This window comes from Candoia aspera, chromosome 4 (assembly GCF_035149785.1).
Source record: "Candoia aspera isolate rCanAsp1 chromosome 4, rCanAsp1.hap2, whole genome shotgun sequence".
Taxonomy (NCBI): Eukaryota; Metazoa; Chordata; class Lepidosauria; order Squamata; family Boidae; genus Candoia; species Candoia aspera.
In genome coordinates, this window is record NC_086156.1 from 118,065,969 (window position 1) to 118,082,057 (window position 16,089).

Below are 16,089 nucleotides of genomic sequence, written 5' to 3' on the forward strand. Positions count from 1 at the left end.
GAGCTCCCCGGGAGAGAGCGCCCTCCCTGCCGGCCCCGACGCCGCGGGCAAGCGCGACCCGGCCGCCCCGAGCCGGGCCAGGCGCCTGGCTGCCCGCCCCGCCCCCCAGGTGGGAGGCTGCGCCGGCCCCGGGCGGAGGCAGCCTCAGCCGCCCGCCTGGCCTTTCGGGGCTAGCCGACTCCGCCCCCTCGGCCCTCCCTCCGCCTCCTCCTCCCACCTGGCGGCCAGGTGAGCTGCGGGGGAGGCGTGGGGAGCGAGCTCAGCCGCCCGCCCTCCTTGGCTGCCCGTCCAGGCAGGCAGGCAGGCAGGCAGGCAGGCCGGGAGGATCTGCTGCCACAACACAGCGAAGCAGAAACTCTCCGCGGATCCCTTCGCGCAGGTGGGCGGCAAAAGGTGAGGGATTTGGCGCAGAGGGAACGATCGGTTCCTGCTTTCTCCAGCCAGGTGCCCCTGTCGGAGCACCCTCCCTCCCTCCATTTCTTGATTAAGAAATTAATGTTCCCCGGTACAGCTTCTGGCCGCGCTTTTTTTCTGGTAGGGCCTGCATGTTTCGGCTGGGCTTCTCTCTCCCAGTGGGCAGCTCTTTCACCCAGACGCCCCCCCCTCTGCCCCGCTGCAATTTCCTTCCTCGGCCACCTTTTCCGTACAGGAAATCCTTCCCCCAGTTTTGAGTGTTGCTCACCGGGCCTGTTGGGCGCTTCCCGCGGTAATTAAGGGGAAAATAAAGGCTGGGCACTTCAGTTCGGAGGGGAGGGAGCCACGCAGGCGGGCATTTCCCCCGGGTTCTTCCGCCTGGTGACTCCGGCCTTGGCCCGGTGCCCGTTGCCGCGAGTTACACTGTAAGGCGCCTTTAAAGTTTATATTAACTTTTTGTTACACACAGACACTCCTTTCATTTCCACTGCCCTGGCTTTCGATATCTCTGCCTTTTTACCTGCCAGTACGGCCTGGCCGCTGTTCTCTCCTACGCAAAGCGTTCTGTGCTCCTGCTTGCTCCCATTGGACAGATGGGAACAACTGAGGCCAACCTGTGGTGACTTGCCCTGGGAAAGCCAGAAACGGTGTTTTCAAACTGGCTCCCAATCAGTCTTTTGGATCTACCGCTTCATATTAGCTGTTGCTGAGGTCAGAGGAGGTTTCTTGGTGTGACATCCTGTCCTCCAAAACAATTCTTCTGCTCCTGAAAATACAACACGCAAGGCTTATTCAGAAGCAGCATCCGATACTGAGCATGGGGTGGGGGAAAAGTGTTAATCTATGCCAGTGTTTCTCAACCTTGGCAGCTTTAAGCCGCATGGACTTCAACTCCCAAAGCTGGCTGGGGAACTCTGGGAGTTGAAGTCCATGCGGCTTAAAGCCGCCAGGGTTGAAAAACACTGAGCTATACAGTAACAGCCCAAAATCAGGACTCTGGTCGCACTTTTCTGACCCAAAGGCAGAAGCTTTGCCGTAGCCAGCAGAGTGTAGTCCTACACATAATAAATAGCCGTCGGTGGAAAAGGGAAACTAGAGTCCTTCGGTTTTCTGACGCTTTCTGAACAGTGGCCTTAAAGCAAGGGAAGAATTGTTCCCAAGGCCAAGCTTGGGACAATTTTGCGAAGGGAAAACCAAGATGCTGGGGAGCAGATTCATGCCTCCCCCGTAGACCTGACCTCTGGCCTCGACCCCCTAAGATGGTGGTGGCTGGCCGTGGTGAAAGAGGGCTGCCCCGCTGGGTCCTCAGCGGACGGTTGCACTTTCCTGGATGTTGTTTGGAAATGGCCTGGGTGCATGGGACTACGATGATGGAGGCTGCAGTCCCATGCATCCAGGCCGACTCAGGCTGGGGAATGCTGGGTCCTGGCCCTCTGCTTTTCCTGTGGAAGGTGTCAGACCTGGTGGCCTGGTGTTAAATGTAGGTTATGGGGCAAAGCAGACAGAGGCCAGGATCTCTGCCCCACCTGATTTTTAACTTATTTCCTATTCTTTAATTAAAAAGAATGAAACGGGGAATTAGCAAAGGGGCGCCCTCGGGCATGAGCAGCACCTATGCCAAATGTCTGCCAACTTCCCACGAGTGCCACCATTATTTCCTGGCACCCTGGCCTCTGATGCTAGTACCTAAGGCATGGCATTGGCAGAATAGTGTCATCAGGTGTGTTCCATCACCGGTGACACCTCTTGGGCCGTGATGTCACGGCAAGAGCAATGTAATGAGGTGCATGGTGTCAATTTTGACATCATCGGGACTTTTGATGGATCCCTGTGTGATTCCCCTCCCACTCTCCCGCAGATGGAAGGCTGAATCTGGTGGGAGTGGGCTTCTCGCGGGAGGTCCAGAACAGAATCTCGGTGGGGTCATCTCTGGTAACGTTGTGCTGCGCTGCATGGCCCAGCTATCGCTCCGGCAGCGCTCCCCCCCTGCAAAGGGTGAGCACTCGGGGTGGCTGGTCATTTTGACCGGGTGTGTGTGTGCCCTTCAGGCCTAATTAGGTCTGCTCTCTCCCCTGTTGCACGCAGGGCTGGCATCAAGGCTTCTGTTATTAATGGTTTGAGAACAGGTGGCAGGGACTGCCTCTAAATGGCTGCCACAGAGGCCTGCCTGTTGCCGTGGGGAGGTCTCCAGCCACAAACACCCATCCCCTGGGGGGCAGGCAGGTGGCTAGAAGCCCCTCCGGGAGATTTCCTACCACCCCAGCACAGAATCAACCCAAACTGCCCAGTCTGTATGCAGACAAAAGTGGGGTATGAATTTGCTAGGTTTTCCAAGAGAGGCTGAATTTTCCTCGGGATCACTTCCTTTTCATTTGCAAACCCGCCCGGGCCTCTCTCGGGGCCCCGTGAAAGAGCCCCATTACTGGGTTAACAGCCTGCTAATGCGTCCCCTTCCCCTGGCAGGTGTTTCCAAGCGGGGCAGAGGGTTCAGGGAGGGGGCAGCCCTTGCACCACGCCACACTCGGGGGTCCCCTCCGTGGGTTGGGGCTACCCCCTTTCGGCCAGCCCGCAAGGGCTTCTGGGGCCGCCGAGGTCACCGAGAGGTGGATTCCGACGTGCCTTCCCGGTTCAGGGAGGGCGGAAAATAGCCGGAACCCGCCCGAGGCGCGAGCCTGCTTGCCGAGCGGAGGCTGCTCGGCTGCGCCTCGGAGCAGGTTGGCGCAGCTCCGAAGCCCCGCAAAGCCGCGGGTTGGGCCCCCGCCGCGGTCACCCCGAGCAGCGCCGGGGATCCCTGGCACAGCTCGTCGGAAGGGGGCGCGGAGGGGGAGGGGGAGGGGGCGGTGGAGAGGCGGCCTGGCCAGAGCCGCGAGGGGGAGGGGCTCCGGAGCCCCCCCCGCCCCCCGCGGGCAAGCCCGATTCGCCGACCCGTGTTCGCCCTGGGCTGGGAGGAGTTCGCCGGGGGCGGGGGGGGCTGCGCGGAAGGAAGGACTTGGGGCGACCGGCGATGGAGAGAAACCGGGGAGGGAAATGGGGGGGAGGGCGCGGGGGGCTCAGAAGGTTGGGTAATGCCCGGGGCATCAGCGGGGAGGGAGGGGTCAAGAAAGTCAAGATGGCGGCCGCAACGCATGTAAAAAGGGACGGGCTCTGCTGGTGGGGGCACTTTGACTTTTTTGACCTCCCCTGCCGCACCGACGCCCTGCCCCCGGGCAATGCTTTCCCCTCTGCACTGGCATTTCGTGTTTGGTGTATTATTATAGCGTATGATCACATTTGTTTATTATTTTATTTGTTTGAGGGGTCTCCTGATCTTAAAATAAAAATACTGCACAACCGAAAATCTTTAACAATTTGAGGGCAAGCATATGGCAAGTTTATCACAAATACATGGCGGTGGTAGCCGTGATAGCACTTTTATGAGTCTTGCCTTGCTGACAGGACCCTCACTCCCTGTTGAGCCTCTGCCTGTCGTCCTAGCGAGGGTTCCTGCAGCAGGATGCAGAGGTGAGGAATGAATGTCTTGAACGAACCTCAGTCACCCCCCCAGCCAGGAAGACCAGAGCTGCCCCCCTGCCCCGAAATTGGGGACGGTTCTGGCCGCCCCGGAAGGGGACCTGTTTTAGAGCAAACCGATCCTGGTTTATGGCCACAGGGTGTGAGCCAGGCTGAACCGTCCCCACACAGCGATCCTGGTTTAGGGCCAGCCCGCTTTCCTGCCTCCCTGTTGTGCAAACCAGCCTTTCCGGAGCTCACGTTGAAGCCAGTCCAGGAAGGGGGCTAATGAGGTGACACCCTACTTTGGGCAGAAGCAGGGAGTGCAGCGGCAGGGGGAGGCGAAGGGCTCCTGACCCCCTTTCTGGAAATCTGTTTTTCCTGGAACCCCAGAAATGCAGGCAGATCAATCAGGCGCTGGCTGACCCGCATTTGCGGGGTGAGTCACGAGCGACGGCTGGCTCCCCCCTCCTCAGCAGCAGCTGCAAAGCTGGTGGCCCCCCTCTGGGAAATGTGCTGGCTGGCAGGGAGGAGGCCTTGGAGATGGGGTTGCCCCCAGAGGCAGGGCCGCAACTGGGGTCTGTGTCACCTGGGGAAAACATAGATTCCGCACCCATTTTGGCGCCCCACCAGCACGGTGCCCGGGGCACATGCCCCGCTTGCCCCCCCTAGTTGCGGTCCTGCCCAGAGGCAGGGGGACCCCAGCACCCCTCCATTTCATCCTGTCTCACAACACCGGCTGAAAAGTTGGGGTGGGACTTCTCTGCCCCTCACCCACCCAGGGACTTCCTCTCTCCCCTACCCCCATGCTGCCCAGCCCATCTCCAAGTGGATCCAGTTTGGCCAGTTTGCTCACTTCCCCCCTTGACTGGATGTTTTCCAAGCCCCCCCCCCAAATCCAGACCCACCCATAGAAAGGCCAAGTATTTCATACACAGATGTGTCTGGGACCAGATGCCTGGGTGGGAAGTCACTCTTCAGGCTGAGATACAGAAATCTGTCAGCCGGGGGAAGGGGGATGCAGGCTGGGAAGCCCCCTCCCATCACACTGGAAGGGCTCCCTGGTCCTGCAAACAGCAGGCTCTGTGCCAGCGAAAAAGCCACACCTGTTGGATTCTGATCTGCTCTCCTAGGGACGTTGAAGGCAAAACAAACTGACCACCCAGGATATTGACCTGTTGCCTGGCCCAAGTGCGATTCTGGCCTGTGGGGTGGGGCTCCGTTCTTTGCCCCTGGAGAGAATGTTTTCAGGGGGTGAATTTCCCACGAGAACAGGGATGGAGAACAGAACCTTCTAGATGCATTTCACCACAACTCCCCTCGCCCTCGGTGGTTGTGGAGGTGGGAAATACAATCCAGCAAGTCTGGACTTGATAAAATTTTTCTGGCTGCCGGCAGGTCCGACCTGGATGAATTTTGCTGACTTTACAGCAGTCACTGAAAGTAGTTTGCACATCTGAAGTGCACTTTTATATCAACGTGAGGTTTCTCTAATCACACCTTCCATTTCGTTTCCTCCTGCCCGCCTGGTAGGCCCCCTGATGGCGCCTGATGATGGGACGGAATGGCTCCTTCAGCTGCTGAGTGAAATCCAGCTGGAACAGTTTTACACCAGGATCCGAGAGGAGCTCCACGTCACCCGCCCGGGCCATTTCGACTACGTCAAGCCCCTTGACCTAGACCGCATTGGCATGGGGCGCCCAGGTGAGGGGGCAAAAGGCAGCAAATGCGACATGGGACAGTGTTGCAGGGCGCTGGCAGGGTGCAGGAACTGAGGCTTCTGCTCAGAGATTCCACATCACACCTCACAAGGCTTCCACACTTTCTAGTCCTCATGAGCTGCAGAGAGAAAAAGCTGGGGAGGGGGCATGGTATAAAAGGAGGATGGAACAGGAGTCAATGGGTTAAAAATGGGCATACAGATAGTCCTTGACTTACAACCATAATAGGGACTGGAAAATTTGTCATTAAGTGGTGTGGTCATTAAGCAAGGCATCATGTGACCGCACCCGATTTTATGACACTTTTTATGGCGGTTGTTAAGAGAATCACGCGGTTCCCCATTGATTTTGCTTGTCGGAAGCCGGCTGGGAAGGTCGCAAATCGCAATCACATGATCCTGGGATGCTGTAATGGTTGTAAGTGCGAGGACCGGTCGTAAGTCACTTTTTCAGCACCATCGTAACTATGAACAGTTGCTAAACAAATGGTCAGAAGTCGAGGACTACTTGTATGTCAATTTAAAATAAATCTATGTCTCCCTTTTCTAAGAGCAGGGGGCAGATGGGTAAAGACAGGGGCCTCCCTTCTTTTCCTGCCTGCCCAAGAAAAGGAATTGCGACCTTCCTTGGAAGCACATCCCTGAGGTCACAAAGCCATTCAGCCACCCACTGAGGCAAAGCGCTTTGGCTGGCAGCATTCTTTGGGGTGAGAATTTGGCTTTCCCGGTCTGAGGAATTGGCCCCATTCTTGGCACCTTCTCTTGTAGGGCAGCGGCGGCTGGAAGAGGCCTTGAAGCGCAGGAGGGGCCAAAGCCAGCGACCCAAGTCCTGGGTCTACAAGGTGGGTGCCCTGACCCTCCCTCGAAGGGACACACTCCGCATGACACACTCAGCTAGGCGTTTCTGCTGCAGCAAGCCAGGGGAAGCCGGCTGTTCGCTTGGGCAGGTTCTGGAAAGCCAAACACGGGCAAATTCATGTGGTCCTGACAAGTGCCGGGAGTGGGGAAAGTGACCTCATGATGGGGTTGCGCAATTGACACAAACTGTGGAATTTGCATTGGTGAGTGACCCAGATCCCATAAACCGTGTCCTTTGCCTCTAAGCTCATGATTTTATCATGTGCGGGACGTCAGTGGATGCCAGCAGTGAACACTGCAACGGTGTTTTGTTCGTTGGGTTTAAGATGGTGTGTGAACCCTCTTTGGTTTCACCTGTAAGGCACCTAAACATGCTCAGCTGGCTTGATTGGTTGAAATGTGCCCTTCCTGACTGCAGGAAGATTTAGAATGTATTTATTAGCTTGTATGTATGTACGTATTATTATTATTATTATTATTATTATTATTATTATTATTATTATTATTCCTTAAGGGACCTTTGGAGGGTGGAGGCCATTGAAATCTGAATTTCCTTTGTTTACCAAATCTGAGTCTGGACTTCCCTCTTGTTTAATGGACCAGTCTGCTAATTCCAAAATTTGTGTGGGCAAATGCCATTAGATTTAGCAGACTGGTCCATTAAACAGGGCTGAAGTCTGGGCTCAGCCTCCGTCTAGGGCATCCAAACTCTACTGAATGGAGGTCCATTAAATTCTGTATTGTGCCGTTACTTTTCAACTCCGTTAGTGAAGTTTTCTGGCATCTTGTAAGCAGCCCAGAGCTCTCAAGGAGGGGAAATGAGAGAGCCCTGATTCTCCTGCAGACAGCTGTGGCTGCTCCTGTGCTTAGTGCAGTGTTTTTCAACCTTGGCCGCTTGAAGATGTGTGGACTTCAACTTCCAGCAAGGCTGGCTGGGGAATTCTGGGAGTTGAAGTCCACACATCTTCAAGCGGCCAAGGTTGAAAAACACTGGCTTAGCACCTTTGTGACAGGCACCAGGCCCACGTTGTCCTTCTTCTTTCTTGCACATCCCAGATGTTGACGGGAGGGCGAAGTCCAGAAAATGAAGAAACCCTGAGCCCCCAGCCCTCGGCTCCCCCCCGGCTGGATACCGACACCTCCCTCAAATGCTTGATCAGCGAGTGGGACCTCCACCTCTACGAGCGGCTGGGGGATGGCTGCTTCGGGATTGTCCAACGTGCCGAGTGGCATGCTCCTGGGGGGGCCTTGGTAAGCCACACCTGGCCCATTTGCCCATCTGCTGCTAAGCCAAGGGACCTCAGCCTTGCTCATCACCGGCCTCCCTAGCTGTGCGTGTCATTAAAACCCAGATTGGCTCAGCGAACAGTTTACAGGTAGTCCTCGACTTACGACCACAACTGGGACCAGAATTTCCATTGTAACTCGTTGCGGTTGTAAGTCAAGTTGCTACATGACCAGACCGGATTGTACAACCGTTTTTACAGCAGTGAATCACAGGTCTTTAAGCAAATCACCATGGTCATTAAGCGAATCCAGCTGGGTACTTTTTGCTGGAAAATGGCAAAAAACGTCACAAAATGTGATCATGTGACTGCAGGATGCTGCAGTTGGTCATAAATGCGAGCAAGTTGTCAAGTGCCCAAAATGTGAACATGTGACCATGGGGGATGTGCAAGATTTTGCGAGGCTTGGAAGTGCTTTACAGGCCATAAAGCACCCACTCTTGATGCCGTCATAACTTTGGACCATTGTTAAACGAGCAGTCATAAGTTGAGGACAACCTGTACAGCTTGGTGAAAGAGATGGTCTTTTGCCATGGTCATCCTCCATCCTGGGAGGAAATTCAGTTATTCCAGGAGTGCATTCCGCACCCTGCCCCCCCGCCCACCCGCTGGAGAAGGACCCTCCCTGCATTTCAGTAGAGCTTCTCCAGATCGGAGTAGCCAGGCAGATTCAGAGCAGGAAAGGGGACCTGCAGGTAATCTGATGCTGAGCCATTTAGGGCTTTAAAGGAAAGTGGCATGTGGTTGGCAACTGGCAGCCAATGAAGATCTTTCAGCATCCAAGAATCACATGATTCCAGGCCCTTGCACTGACCAGCAGTTGGCCACTGTATTTTGCACCAGTTGCACTTTCCAGACCTTTCCCCATGTAAAGTGCACTGCAGGGTCACCATTCCAAGGAGACGAGGGGGGGTGCCCGCCTAGCTTGCCTCCGGCATCCCAGAGAGGGTGCGCTTTGCACGCTGTTAGAGCAGGAGGCCTGAACTGCCCTCTCCGGTCTTCCTTCCCTCTCCTAGGTCCCCGTGGCCGTGAAGACGCTGCGGTCAGACGTCTCCTCCGATCCAGGGGTGCTGATTGACTTCCTCAATGAGGTCAACGGCATGTGCTGCCTGGATCATCCCCACCTCCTCCGCCTCCACGGCGTGGTGCTCACCCAGCCCCTCAAGATGGTAAGGGGGGAGGCACATTTTCCAGTATCCTTCCAAACTCTTCCTGTGGTGTCTGAACAGCAGGGGGGTTCAGGAGTCCTGGACATGTGTGAGCAAAGGACACGAGTGTGCGGGTTCGTTAGCTGGGTTTGCACAAGACATGTAACCCTAGGGCTGCCTTCCCACCCATTTTAAGACTTCCTGTTTTTTCCCAGCAGTTTAGCCTGCTGAGTTATTTTGGGGCTCAGGCTGTGGTGGGATGGACCGGGCCCCCGCTCACCCGTTCTCTTGGCAGGTAACGGAGTTGGCTGCCCTGGGCTCTCTGTACGACCGCCTCCAGCCCCCGTTTCCCCTGCACCAGCTCTGGAGCTACGCCGTCCAGGTGGCAGGGGCCATGGCCTATCTGGAGTCCAAGCTCTTCGTCCACCGGGACCTGGCCGCCCGCAACATTCTCCTGGTCTCCGAGGAGCACGCCAAGATCGGAGATTTTGGCCTCCTGCGGCCACTGTCCAGCAAGAGTGACCGCTACGTCATGTCGGCCCACCGGCGCATCCCCTTCGCCTGGTAAGGCTTCTGCTTCACCCACCCTGCTGAGCGGGGGAGGATTTAACCACTTTCCCCCTCCTCCTCATGCTGCTGCTGACCCCTCAGCTGCCATGAGGACTAGAGTCTTGAGGGATGCTGTCCAGGCCTGAATGAAAGGATGTAGCACCCCAGGATTTGAGGGTAAGACCTGGGCTTGGGCAGGGGAAGTGTTGGCACATCCCTGAGCATCCCTGATGGATCCCTGTGTCAAGAGGGCTCCTGGCATCCCCGCACCTTCCCCTTCGCAAACCTTTCTCTTTCTGCTCAGAACTGACCTCTGTTTGCCAGTTTTCGTCCTGAGCGATTGTGCTGGGGAGGACGGGAGGAAGTTCTGAGCTGCTGTCCTCCTCCAGCAATCCTGGGTCTGGCGACTTTTACCCTGCAGCGCTTTCCAGTTTGATGCCGTTGTCTTGCATTTTGCTCTGCTGGCTGTGCAAATCACACGTTATGGCCCTCCCAGCTGACCGACCCCCCCCCTGCCGTCTTTCCAGGTGTGCCCCGGAGAGTTTGCGCCTGGGCATCTTCACCAGCGCCTCCGATGTCTGGATGTTCGGAGTCACCCTCTGGGAGATGTTTTCCTACTGCGAAGAGCCCTGGATGGGTTTGACGGGGAGGCAGGTGAGACCAAGAGATGGCCTCCTCCAAGCTTCCTGGGAGTGGCAAGAGTTGCCAGTGGTTAGAGCAGAAGCCAGTCTGGGGGATGATGGGAGCTGTAGTCTAAGACATCTGGGGATCGCCAGGTTGGGTAAGAATGGAAACCCCCTGTTCAGAAGCAGTGGGCTTTCCAGTACTGATGCTGGGGGAACAGCTGCCTTTGCTGGGGTGTCTGCACGGTGCGGTCAAAAAAGTCAAGATGGTGGCCACAGCTGTGCAAACAAAGCTCCGCCTGTTTTTTACGGGCATCAGGTGTGCAGCGTGCATAAAAATGGGCAGAGGTGTGCTCACAGCTGCCCTCGTGACGCTCTGAGCGTCTTGCGGATCACCGCGTGGCCCCTAATGTCACGTTCACCGATTCAATGTAGTTCATACATCGTAACGTTTCCCATGCCAGGGCGCTGATGCGCGTTTCTGTTTGGGAGGGAGCTGCTGCGAGACCTTGTGCCGAGCTCGGTATCTGTATTCATTACAATGGAATGTGTTTGGGTTATGTGCTCTGCTCAAGGACTTTTCCCGCGACCATCAGAGACAGTTAGGAGCGCCTGGGATTGTGGACTTGGGAAGATTCTACGGGGGGGGGAGGGATCCCATTTGCACCGAGGGTTTTTAGTTTGCATTTGGCGCGCTTTCATCATTCTCAGCCTTCTCTGTGACCCTGCATACTATTCTTTAATAAATCAGATATCTTTGAATTCCTGCTCATGAGTCAGATGGTGTTTTAGAATAGGCAACCATTACACCTAACCTTGAAATGTGTGTGGTTTTTTTTCCTTCCCACCCCCCAGATCATGATCAAAATAGACAGAGAAGGCAGACGGCTCGAAAGGACCGATGATTGTCCGAGGGGCATCTACTCCCTGGCCCTGAAATGCTGGGCCCACAACCCCGAAGAGAGGCCAAAATTCCGGGACATTGTCCACCTGTTGCAGGAGGTGAGCGGGAGGCCTGGGAGCGGGAGGGGGGGAAGATGTCTCTCCTTTGGCCCCATGATAAAGCAAGCCCAACCCCCTTGGATGGCCATCCTTGAGACAGAAGGAGGTGGATCCCCTGTCTGGGCAGCAGCTGTCCAGCCGGGACCGCCGGCTGGCTGGGTGTGGCTCAATCACAGCATTTCCCAACGTAGTTCCTTCCAGACATGTGGACTTCGACTCCCAGAGTTCTCAGCGGTGGCTGTGCTACTGCTGGTGGTTCTGGGAGCTGAAGTCCGCCCGCCCAGAAGGCAGGCAGCTTGCAAGACCCTGGTGCAGCAACCAGGTTACAGGTTTTATCAACTGTGAAAAAAGAAGAAATGCATAGTTTTGTAAACTTCATACCCTACAATTAATTCCTCATGCAGCAGGAAGCAGGAGATAATTAAATACAGAGGCAGTAGGAATAGTCGCTGTATTTAATTCATAAATTAACCCAAGGGTGCCAGTCTTCTCCTCTCCCACCGCTTTTCACCTCTACCTTTACACACGTTTAAAAAAGAGCAGAGCTTTGATTGTACTGGTAGTCCTCACTTAACAACTGTTCATTTAGTGACAGTTCAGACTTACGACAGCAGTGAAAAAAAACAACTTACGACCGGTCCCCACATCTATGGCTGTCGCAGCATCCTGCGTCCACGTGATGGCCATTTTTGACCTTCCCAGCCAGATTCCAGCAAGGAAAATCAATGGGGAAATCATGTGATTCACTTAACAACCACCACAAAAATGGTCGTAAAATCAGGTCATATTTGCTTAACGACCACATCGCTTAGCAACCAAAATTTTGGTCCCGATTGTGGTTAAGCAAAGACTACCTGTACAGATGTGGACGTTATCTTAACATTCTGGGCTGCCCTGCGCACACCCCTCTTCCTTTGCACGGCATTGCCAGAAATTGGATCTAATTAAGCTGGAATAAGCAAAGCAAGGAAAAAGCTTTCCTTGGATCCTGTGCCGTTGAAAAGTCTTGGCAGAAAGGCTGATAGGCTGTTCAAGCAGCGGGGTAAAAGCATTTGGACTCAGGGCTGCACATTTTCAAGGGGGGGAGGGGGGCTGGATACAGAAGTGGCTATAGCCAAGCCGAAGGGGGATTTCCTGTCATTAAGAGGACATGTCATTAAGAGGACATGAATTAAATACAGCGACTATTACTACTGCCTCTGTGTTTATCTCCTGCTTCCTGTTGCATGAGGAATTAAAACGGGCATTGGGTTTTGGAAAGGCTCTGGGGACCTTGCTGGAGGACTGGCAAGGGGGGAGGCAGAAGCCCCTTCCCTGGGGATCAGGCATCCCCTCCAGCTGGGGGTTGGCAGGGTGTGGTCAAAAAAGTCAAGGTGGCAGAGAGAAGCTTTGCAGGCAGAGCTCCGGTGGCATCCACTTGGCTGCCATCTTGACTTTTTTGACCACGCCCTGTGGACAGCCCCGCCCTGCCAAACCCTTGCTGAGGCTGTGCTTCGACTCATCCGCCTCTCTTTAACGCAGCTGCGTCCCAAAGAAGTGAAGGCCTCCCGCGGCTTGGGTGAGCCCAGCTGGCTGCGGCTGGAAGCGAACGACGTGGTCACGGTGATTGAAGGCGGGTGAGCAAGGGTGCCGGGTTCTCTCATTCACCCCCACACCAACGACGTAGCCTTCCTACCCCTTCCTCTCCGTCTGGCTCCTGTTTGGGTCCTGCTTTTCAAGTTTCTAGTCCTCAAGTCTCTTCTTCTCTTCTGTGTCTTCTGGCATCTGTCCCTAGAATCGTAGGATGGAAGGGTTGGAAGGGATATTCAAGGCCATCTAGACCAACCCCTTCCCTGTGCAGGAATGCACTACACTACATCCCCGCAGGTGGCCGTCTAGCCTCTCTTAGCCTCCAGCAAACTTGGTTTAGCCCCTGCCTCTCCTTGCTTCTGCTGAGAGGCCGCAAGTTGTAAACATGCCATATTTTTTTTTTTTTGTTCCAAACATCCCCCGGTTTTTCTAGAGCCTACCATAAGTGAATGGGATTTGTAGTCCCAACCCAGCTAGGAAATACCAGGTTTCTGAAGCCTGAGACTTAAGGTCCCCGAAAGCCCCCCAGTGCTACTAAATTTAGAATAGAGGGCACCGTGGGGCGTGTTCTCATCTCCCTCCTTTCTCGCCCCTCCAGCCCCGAATTGTCCACCTGGCGAGGGCAGAATAAGCGGACCCTGAAAGTTGGCATCTTCCCGTCTTCCGTCCTGACGGCCGAGGAAGGAGTGCCCCCCGTTGGGGCCCCGCGGATCGGCCTCCCCATCCGAAGCTCCTTGCTCCACCTGAGTCATGGGGACACCCACCCGGATCGAGCATGGGGGGCTCCAGACCAGAAGGAGGAGTATGTGGGGGATGGGCATCTCCCACCCACCCACATGCCTTTCACATCGGAGAGGATGTGCATTGGGATCCCTGCAGGGCTCCATCCAGTGGTGGTGTGTGTCCTGCCACCTAGTGGCCAGTGGTGGCACTGCACTTCCTGTGCTGGCTTCAGCAAGAAGGGCTAACCCCATCTCTGCAAGCAGGGGATGTGGGGCAGGGAAGGAGCATAGCCAGAGGAGGGTGCAGCCACTGGGCCCCCACATCTGGCTCTCCCCCTGGCTCCAGGGTATTCATCTGGGTGGGAGCAGAGACCCATTGGGGGGGCACCAGGTTTAATTTTCACGCCCTGCAGGGAATTAATATGTCTTCAGTAACTAGAGCCGGGCTGCGTGTGTCTTCTCTATCCTAGGAAAAAGCCAAAATTGCACGGGGGGAATCTCAGCCCCCAGAACCCAAGCAAGGGCAAGCAGCTGCTGCAGCTGGCACGTGAGTATCCACCTCCCCCCCCATGGACTAAGGGGGCCTTCTGCCCCTCTTCCCCCCACCCACCCCCTTTAACCTCAACTGCTCCCCCTCCAGGCCTCTCCAAAAGCTTGGAGTCCATTTCCGAGCTGACTGTCTTGCGCCACAAGCCGAGGTTCCTGCCCTGCAGGATGGACCCGCCCGGTGGGGGCCCCCAGCGGCGTTTCAGTGACATTCCGGCGCCCCTCCCGTTGGCCCCACCGCCCGAGAGCCGCGGCCCCAAGCCTGCGTCCCGCTTCCCGAACCCGGTCCTGCCTTCCTGGGCTCTGCCCAAGGCAGGTGCCCCCGCCCCCAAGGAGAAGGACCCACGGATGCCCAGGCCGGTCCCTAAAGGAGCCGTGGGGCTGCCACCCTCTGGCGGACAAAGGCTGACCATGAGTGAGATCGAGAAGATCAAGGAGGTGAGGATGTGTGTGTTCACAGATGCCCACAGGGTGCGGTTAAAAGTCAAGCCTTGGGAAGGCTAACCAAGCCTTGAAGGGGGGGAGGCCCACGTGCTCATCCTGCCTGCCCCCCACGTCCCCCCATTGCGAACCTTTTCTTCTCCCGCGCTGAGTCCAAGGCGAGGCCTCGGGAGCTGTGCTTGGGAGCCTGCGGCCTCTTTGCTGACGATGCCCGGTTGGCCCCTCCAGGTAGAAGAACGGGTTCACGGGGTGACAACCGAGGAATGCCAGGAGGCCCTGAAGACACACAACTGGGATGTCTCCAAGACGGTCCAGATGCTGAAGGTGCGGCATGGTCCTCCCACTGATCCCATCTCGGTGCCGGTGGGCCAGCAGTTCCAGCTGTGCCCCAGGGGGGAGGGGGTGTCCCAGAGAGAGGGGGACAGGCTTTAGCTTGCCAAGTTGCAGCCATGGGACCCTCGGGCAAGAGGGGAGCCCCAGCACCCCACCTTGGCCCGGAGCTGCGTGACCCGCAGCCCCTTCCTTCCTGCCAACAGGTTGGCCAGCTGTTCCACCTCAGCTCCCTCTCCTGGGAGGAATGTCGGCGGATCCTGGAGAGGCACCGCTGGAACCTCGCCATGGCCTCGCGCTATGTCCTCAGCCGGGGGCTTCGGACCTGAGCAGCCCCCTGGGGCGGCCCTTAAGGCCATGGAGGCCCAGGGACCGCGTCTCGCCTTCTCTGGCACCCGTGAGCAAGGGCCGGTCGGTGGGGAAGCGCCGCTTGCCTTCAGGGGGGCCTCCCCAGGGACTCATTGCTCATTCTCCTGCCACTAACAACTTTGGCCACGTGTGTGAACAGCCCCCAAACCAACCAGCCAGATATTCCCAGAGGGGTCTCGGTTCTGCTCGTTTGGGCAGAAGAGCTACTGCAGCCGATGGTTAGGTCGACCAGCCTGGGTCTGCAGACCCTGTCCTAGCCTTGCGGCACAAGGTTCTAGTCCTCTTCAAGGAGGTATCCTTCAGCTGGGCTGTGCCACTGCTTCCATGGCCTGATAGCAAATGAGAGAACGCCCAACGTTCATTTTATAGCCTGCGTTCTTCCCGTGATCTGCAGATTTTCTTATTTATAAGCCTGGCTAGCTTGCAGTCGCAGATTGTTCCCTGCATGGAAGCTTGCTATATTTGGGGGTGGGGGAGAGAGCGAGCATTGGGGGCCAAACTGGAAGGGTCCATCCAGCCCTCTCCCCAAAGGCCCATGCATCCGGCCCCAGCACGTCCCTGGGGGGACAGCAGGCAAGAGCAGGGGCTGTTCGACGGGAAGAAGCCTTTTCTGCTCCTTCTGTTTATGTAAACGTGGGTCACGTTTGAAGATGGCAAATAACGGGGAGCATTTGTGAGTGCACCTCAAGGGGGTCTTTGGAGGGGGGGAGGGGACACGCTCCCTGCTGGTGCTCTCTGCACTGGCTTCAATCCAGGCACCACTTCAGACCGAGCAAGGAAGCGCACACCGGTGTTCCAAAGAGGCGGCTGTGCAGAAATGGGCATAATCTCCTCCTGGTTCATTTGCAGAGGGAGGATCCCACGTACAGGTAGCCCTTGCTTAACGACCACAATTGGGACTGGAATTTAGGTTGCTAAGTGAAGCAGTCATTAAGCGAATCCGACCCAATTTTATGACCTTTTGTGCAGCAGTTGTTAAGCGAACAACGTGGTTGTCGGAATCACACGGTTTCCCCATCGATT

The 16,089-nt window shown here is 56.2% G+C and overlaps 1 protein-coding gene and 1 long non-coding RNA gene across 2 annotated transcripts in view; both read left to right on the forward strand.

Annotated features, from left to right (window-relative positions):
* Positions 1-16,089, forward strand: part of LOC134495998 (uncharacterized) — a 159,640-nt gene that overhangs the window by 137,062 nt on the left and 6,489 nt on the right. The gene's annotated exons all lie outside the window — the stretch shown is intronic.
* Positions 359-16,013, forward strand: TNK1 (tyrosine kinase non receptor 1). The gene is made up of 14 exons (XM_063301698.1): positions 359-379; positions 5,437-5,607; positions 6,392-6,465; positions 7,538-7,732; positions 8,784-8,936; positions 9,211-9,479; positions 9,992-10,118; positions 10,943-11,089; positions 12,611-12,705; positions 13,257-13,460; positions 13,851-13,927; positions 14,021-14,364; positions 14,596-14,691; positions 14,904-16,013. The coding sequence occupies exons 2-14, from the start codon at positions 5,445-5,447 to the stop codon at positions 15,024-15,026; spliced, it is 2,067 nt and encodes a 688-aa protein (XP_063157768.1). The 5' UTR covers positions 359-379; positions 5,437-5,444; the 3' UTR covers positions 15,027-16,013.